At 37.1% G+C, this 7,018-nt stretch overlaps 2 protein-coding genes across 3 annotated transcripts; one reads left to right on the top strand and one right to left on the bottom strand.

The window, feature by feature from the left end:
* The first annotated feature begins 45 nt into the window (after nucleotides 1–45).
* Nucleotides 46–2,567, top strand: LOC105449236 (mitochondrial enolase superfamily member 1-like). The gene is made up of 6 exons (XM_011688319.1): nucleotides 46–391; nucleotides 779–881; nucleotides 973–1,088; nucleotides 1,186–1,340; nucleotides 1,444–2,027; nucleotides 2,183–2,567. The coding sequence occupies exons 1-6, from the start codon at nucleotides 308–310 to the stop codon at nucleotides 2,488–2,490; spliced, it is 1,350 nt and encodes a 449-aa protein (XP_011686621.1). The 5' UTR covers nucleotides 46–307; the 3' UTR covers nucleotides 2,491–2,567.
* Nucleotides 2,568–2,656: 89 nt separating this feature from the next.
* LOC105449237 (histidine triad nucleotide-binding protein 3-like) lies at nucleotides 2,657–4,011 on the bottom strand. 2 transcript variants are annotated; one of them, XM_011688321.1, is made up of 4 exons: nucleotides 3,550–4,011; nucleotides 3,305–3,422; nucleotides 2,947–3,128; nucleotides 2,657–2,849 (listed from the first exon to the last, which is right to left on the bottom strand). In XM_011688321.1, the coding sequence occupies exons 1-4, from the start codon at nucleotides 3,622–3,624 to the stop codon at nucleotides 2,805–2,807; spliced, it is 420 nt and encodes a 139-aa protein (XP_011686623.1). In that variant the 5' UTR covers nucleotides 3,625–4,011; the 3' UTR covers nucleotides 2,657–2,804. The 2 variants fall into 2 exon arrangements, with proteins under 2 accessions (XP_011686623.1, XP_011686622.1); XM_011688320.1 differs by having other exon boundaries at nucleotides 2,695–2,849; nucleotides 2,941–3,128; nucleotides 3,550–4,008.
* Nucleotides 4,012–7,018: the final 3,007 nt, after the last annotated feature.

The following is a 7,018-nucleotide window of genomic DNA, read 5'->3' as shown; positions in this document are numbered from 1 at the left end:
TAGGTCCGATAATTAAATAATAAATATTTAATTACTTGCAACAAGGTAATGAAGAGCTATCTCTTTGCGAGAATAACTTTGGGCCATGGTCCTTCCTTTAAAATCTTCAGGCAGACGTTAAATTGTTGACGTGTTGATATCGCGCGATGCGATAACGCTGACGACACAAATATTTACGTAAGACGATAAGGGGGCAAGCGAGATATGTTTATATACTTCTAGGACGTAATATTTCGAATATTAGCCAGTCAGTTTCGCGTTGTCACTCTGCCGCGTTAGAGTTAAGCGTTTGGTGCAATTTAGGAAAATGATTGACGCCAAGATCATCGCTGTCGATGTGCAGGATATAAGATTTCCGACGTCGTTGAAACGCGATGGAAGCGACGCAATGGTATGCATTAGACACAATTTGCATATAATTACATATTATTCACCGCTAGTGTTATTCCTGGCAAATCGACAAGTACACATTCGGGCCATATGTATACATACATTAAATTAATATGTGCATATATTTGCGCATATTAATTCACGCTAGCAGCGAATACATATATCGTTACGCAAATTAATATTAACTTAATAAAATGAATATTAAATCTATTACTCGTAAAGGATAATATATGTATTAATATTTATTTACTTGCAACCGACGCAGCTAATTATAATACTTTGGATTGCACGCTAAATTAATTATTATCAATTTTTTATGTGCAATCGTTATATTTCACATAGTCAAGATTTTATGTTTAACAATGTTGATCTCTGTTTATGACAACAGCATACCGATCCTGATTACTCTTGCGTGTATGTAACGATTATAACAAACACAGGACATAAAGGATACGGTCTTACGTTCACCCTGGGAAGAGGAACTGAGATAGGTATTATATATATATTATATATATATATATATATATAAAATTAATAATATTCTAAATAATAAATGTACTATTTCAATAATAATTTTTCTAGTTGCGCAGGCATGCAAGTCTCTGGCCTTAATCGTAATGTATAAAAAAACAACAAGCATTTATGGTGATTTTGCGAGATTTTGGAGACGTTTAACGAGCGACTCGCAACTGAGATGGGTAACGTATAACGAAGAGTAACGCAATAATTATGTATAATACATAATTATATAATACATATAACACGACTGTCGACGTGTAATTTGGAATACTTTAGGTCGAACCGGAGAAAGGTGTGATACATCTGGCCACAGCGGCTATTATAAACGCACTGTGGGACTTGTGGGCCCGGATCGAGAGGAAACCTGTCTGGAAGCTTCTATCGGACATGACACCCCAGGAGCTCGTGTCCGTTATAGATTTCAGATACATGTAAGCCGAAATTCTTTCTCCGTGAAACACGAAGCTCACGAATTCGGAGTTTGCATTCACGCTCACGAGAGACCGAATTCCGCGTGTGTATTTCTATATGCAGTAGGGACATAGTGGACGAGGAAAACGCGCGAAGGATACTCGAGGAAAAGAAGGAACTCAGGCAGGAGCGAGAGAGGCAGCTGCTGGCGAACGGATATCCCGCGTACACCACCCAGGTCGGGTGGCTGGGCTACAGCGACCAGCAGCTCGAGGATCTCTGCCGAAAGTTTCTCGGGCTCGGTTACACGGCGTTCAAGATCAAGGTGGGCGGGAATCTGCAGGACGACTTGAGACGGTGCGAGGTGATACGCAGGGCGATCGGCCACGAGAACAAGCTGATGGTGGACGCGAATCAGGTGTGGGACGTGAACGAGGCGATCGAGTGGATGCAGGCGCTGGCGAGATTCAAGCCGACTTGGATCGAGGAGCCGACGTCGCCCGACGACATCTTCGGGCACGCTCAGATACGGGAGAGTCTACGGCAGCACGGTATCGGCGTCGCCACCGGCGAGATGTGCGCGAATCGCGTCCTGTTCAAGCAGTTCCTGAAGTACAAGGCGATCGACTATTGCCAGGTAGACTCGGCGAGGATCGGCGGGGTCAACGAGATCCTGGCTGTATACCTGATGGCTTACATAACTGAAAGTAAGCGTACTATCAGTGATTTAAAATCTTCAAGATTTAGACCTTTTCCTTCGTCTCGATATCTCAAAGAACAGTTCTTGACGAAATTACAACTGATTTCTATTTAGAGGAAAATAACAAAAAAATGTAACGCGGAAACTGTTTTGTTTTTACAGTACCAGTTTGCCCGCACGCCGGTGGAGTAGGTTTGTGCGAGATGATTCAGCATCTCCAAATGTGGGATTACATTTGCTTAAGTCAGACCACTGAAAATCGCGTGATCGAATTCGTGGACCAACAGCACGAGCACTTCGAGGATCCTGTTCGCATTGAGAACGCATGTTACATGCCGCCCATGAGTCCCGGATACTCGACCAAACTTAAGAATGAGAGCATCGTAGAGTACGCCTATCCAGAAGGCAATCAGTGGAAAAATAAAATTACTGAAGAAAAAGGAGCTGATGAATCCGAGACATCTGATTAAGAGACTTTTTTTTTAAAAAGTTCATGTATATACTTATATAATTCTTCTATAAAAACGATCTGCATAAAATTACATATAAACACCTTTTAAATAAAATATATGTATACACGGCCTATTTGATGTATAAAGATAAATATAAAAATAAATCATCCTTTTTAAATTGCCATATTCAATAAATAAAGAATAAAAAATTCTCATAACAAATATTCTTCCATAATAAATATTTTTAACCTCACCAAGTATTCTACTGATAAATTGTACTAGATTTTCATCTCGCTGGCAAAAAGACAAGTAACAAATAGAATTATAATATTTTATAGTTTAGTAGAATTTTCCAGGCGAGATTTCACATAGTCTGTCTGTAAAAAAAAAATAGCAATATATATAATAAAGAAATTTATATCTTTCATTTATATGTATTCAATAGGGTTTACAATAAGCTATACTTACACTTACTAAAAACGTGGAACTGAACATCGCCTTCCTTATGAAGTTCAATTTCTCTATTGGCGAAATAACATGCAAATGCAAATGATTGACGGTATTAAACGGCGGCCAGTGAAATCCAGTTCGTGTAGACGCAGGATCGAGCTTCATCTTTTCAGAGATAATGTCTACCGTGGCAATAATCTTGTCGACTGAAATTCAGATATAAAAACGATTCAGATATATATAAGATAAAGAATATTGGAAAAAGATCAATAATCAATTAGTCAGATTGTAAATACGTATACTCCAGATATTGCAGATTTATATAATTATTTAATAAAACTCGTCTTAAATATGTTGACAAAGATAAGTGTGTGACACTCACGAAGCTCAGAATCTTCAGGCTGAAGCGTCTTCGCATTGCGTATATGTTTATTCGGTATAATCAAATAATGATGCGTGGACACTGGATTAATGTCTTTAATGCACGTGACATCGTCATCCTGGCAACGACAAAAAAATATATGTTACGTGCACGTTATAATGTACGCATTTCTATACTGAATCTGCATGCATGCATGTGGATTTTATCTGTCAGATGATTACGTTTTGGAGGTTAATCTCTAGTACCTCGTAAATTTTCACCCCGGGCGCCTCGTTCCTAATAATTTTACAGAAGACACAGTTCGGCAGCTGATGAGCCATTGAAATTTAATTGTTAATTTCGTATATTTAATTCGACGACACCTAACGACAGCTTTATCCCGAAACTCCGAATGATTTGCGTCATGAGTATACGTGAGTCACTTCTGGACTGTACAGTGTAACAACTGTGCACGACGTGTATCTTACGAGCGGTTGAAAAATCGTCGAAGTTATCAGAGGTGCATGCTTGAGCAGGAGGATTGCGCGGAGGGTAGACCGCTGACCGCGTTCGACTCATCTCTTATATATATTCGAGAATCATGTACCGATAGACGATAACGAGAGATTAGAAAATTATACTCGTGTCTTTCGAGACCCTCGAAAAATCGCAAATTTACGCGAGAAGCATGTACGGCGAGGAGGTTGTCGGAACAGTACCCGCAGCGAGCAGCCATCTCAGTCTCTATTACGTCAGAACTCCCTCACCCCCCCGTATATTAGCGCCAGTACATCCATTTTTTAAATGGGTACTACATAGCTACATATAATTGACGTGGTATTATTAAAACTGTACCGAAGATAACAATCACTATTTCATTATTGACAGTAAAAAGTTTACATAATTTTCAATTTTCGCTTCATTTGTTGCATGGATACACGTATTTTTTTAATTTTCACAACGTTAATTGCTTTACGTATATATGTATATACAAACGTTGTAAAATATAAAATAGTGATTTGGTCACGTAAAACGATATCGTGTTTGTTATCCCCTGCAGTACAGACAAAATCCATTAGTAATATCATCGTTTTCTAATTACCCCCGGGCTCTGCACTTCACACTCACGAAAATCTGCCTTCGGCCGGCCGTCTGTAATTAAGTAATAATAACACCTCGTCGGTGAACACAATAAGCAAAATGAAATAATTTTTAATAAACAATTTTCTTGCAATATAGCTACATATACATATATTGCACTAGTCTGCATGCTAAATAATTTGCTTAACAATATATATAGGTATTTTATTAAATAAGCATGTTAAATGAGCGGTGCGTTAATCGTGAAAATCGTTCACATACGCGTTATAGATATTCGAAATTTTCTTTTTCTCGATGACTATTATGACAGTCATAATATAAATAAAATAATATTCTAAATTATTTTAATTCATCGCGAAAGAACATCTTTGCATTTAAAAATGACATTGTTAATATAATATCGATATAAATTTATTTAAGATATGTATTTCTCGAGAATTGCTCACACTTTCGCCCGTTGGCAAATTGGAATTTTTGTCTTTCGTTAATCATTATGCAAAAATAATGTTCTAGAATATTTTATTGTTAAAGTCTTTTCGAGAAAGCATGCTTCGCATTAAAGGACATGTGAAATTGCTAATGTATAAAGATATATTTCTTAAAAAATCACCGCGTCTACTGTCTCCCGTCGGCGGAAGATTTTAATCGAGATTCCTCTTTTTCGTTGATTATCGTCATGCAGCAATATTCTAAATCATTTTATCGTTTAATTCTTCTCATGAGATAATCTTCTCGAGAAGAATTAAACGATAAAATAATTAAGATTATTGTGGCATGGTGATAATCAACGAAAAGAGGAACCTCCAAGTGCCGACGGGAGACAGCAGGCGCGGTGATTTTCCGAGAAATGCCTTTATACAGTAGCAATTTCACGTCTCTCGTTAATCATTACGCAACAATAATGTTCTAGAATATTTTATTGTTTAAGGCTTCTCGAGAAAGCACGCTTCGCATTAAAGGACACGTGAAATTCCTACTGTATAAAGATATATTTCTTAAAAAATCACCGCGTCTACTGTCTCCCGTCGGCGGAAGATTTTAATCGAGATTCCTCTTTTTCGTTGATTATTTATCGTCATGCAGCAATATTCTAAATCATTTTATCGTTTAATTCTTCTCATGAGATAATCTTCTTGAGAAGAATTAAACGATAAAATGATTAAGATTATTGTGGCATGGTGATAATCAACGAAAAGAGGAACCTCCAAGTGCCGACGGGAGACAGCAGGCGCGGTGTGATCTGAGGGGCTCGACGAAACTCCGAAAAGCGACACGCTGGATTATTACCTATATCTGCAATCCTTGTATTCTTTAATGCTAGTCTCATACCATTTTGAAAAGAATTAAACGATAAAATAATTTAGAATATTGTTGCATGGATGATAACGAAAAGGAGGAACATACTCCGCCGACGGGAGATAGATATAATAGGCGCGGTGATTTTCCGAGAAATGCCTTTATACAGTAGCAATTTCACGTCTCTCGTTAATCATTATGCAACTATAACGTTCTAGAATATTTTATTATTTAAGTCTTCTCGGGAAAGCACGCTTCGCATTAAAAGGCACGTGAATTGTAACTGTACAAAGGCACATTTCTCGAAAAATCACGCCTCCCGTTGACCACTGTCTCTCGTCGGCGTTTGGAGCTATAATTCCTCTTTCTCGTTGATTATCATTATTATTGGAACAATGTTCTAAATCATTTTATCGTTTAATTCTTCTCAAGAGTCAGTTATCTTAAGAAGAATTATACAATAAAATAATTTAGAATAAATTGTTGCATGATAATAATCAACGAAAAAGAGGAAGCTCCAAATGCCGACGGGAGACAGTCGCCGACGGGAGGCGTGATTTTTCGAGAAATACATATCTTTTATACAGTATAGCAAATGTTTCACGTACGTGCCCTTTAATGCAAAACATGCTTTCTCGAGAAGACAGACAATAAAATATTCTAGAACATTATTGTTGCATAATGATTAACGAGAGACGTGAAATTTTTACTGTATAAAGGCAAATCAACGCGCCTATGTTTTCCGTCGCATTCAAATGCCGACGGGAAACAGTAGGCGCGGTGATTTTTCCAGAAATGCGTTTATGTAGTAGCAATTTCATGTGTCCTTTAATTGCGAAGCATGCTTTCTCGAGAAGACCTTATTAATAAAATATTCTAGAACATTATGGTTACATAATAATTAACAAAAAACGTAAATTCCAATTGCCGAGGGTGAGAGTGTGAGCAATCGACATTATTGACAATACGTTTTTAAGTGCAAGGATGCTCTCTCGAGAAGAATTAAAATAATTTAGAATTGCATAATTGCCATTGAGAACAAAGAATTTCGAATATCGACAGGTGGCACCGAACGATTTCCAGTGTTTTTTATGTTTTATCGTAAGAAATAAGTTACCGCGCCTTATACGTAAATTACTTATTTGTCATTTAAACGTATATGTGTATATATAATCAACAGATATTATAATAAATTAAATTTGGAGTAATTTTAATGTTACATTATAATTAAATAATAGTTTAAATTTAATTACGCATCTGTGGAGATGCACAAAGGATCATAAATATTGTTAAAAGTACATATAGAGATGAGAGGTTAAGATCGGAAGAGCACACGTC

This window comes from Wasmannia auropunctata, unplaced genomic scaffold, assembly GCF_000956235.1.
Source record: "Wasmannia auropunctata unplaced genomic scaffold, wasmannia.A_1.0 LD336076.1, whole genome shotgun sequence".
NCBI classification, from domain to species: Eukaryota; Metazoa; Arthropoda; class Insecta; order Hymenoptera; family Formicidae; genus Wasmannia; species Wasmannia auropunctata.
The sequence above is the reverse complement of the archived record's forward strand: the minus strand, read 5'-3'. Positions and strand labels throughout refer to the sequence as shown.

Bases quoted from the DNA above. Each gene is read 5' to 3' on its own strand.
- LOC105449236 (XM_011688319.1), top strand. From the start codon at position 308: ATGATTGACGCCAAGATCATCGCTGTCGATGTGCAGGATATAAGATTT. The intron at 1,089-1,185 runs GTAACGTATAAC...GGAATACTTTAG, and splicing joins GCGACTCGCAACTGAGATGG to GTCGAACCGGAGAAAGGTGT. The intron at 2,028-2,182 runs GTAAGCGTACTA...TTGTTTTTACAG, and splicing joins GATGGCTTACATAACTGAAA to TACCAGTTTGCCCGCACGCC.
- LOC105449237 (XM_011688320.1), bottom strand. From the start codon at position 3,624: ATGGCTCATCAGCTGCCGAACTGTGTCTTCTGTAAAATTATTAGGAAC. The intron at 3,423-3,549 runs GTACTAGAGATT...TGTCGTTGCCAG, and splicing joins CCGGGGTGAAAATTTACGAG to GATGACGATGTCACGTGCAT. The intron at 3,129-3,304 runs GTGAGTGTCACA...TCTGAATTTCAG, and splicing joins GCCTGAAGATTCTGAGCTTC to TCGACAAGATTATTGCCACG.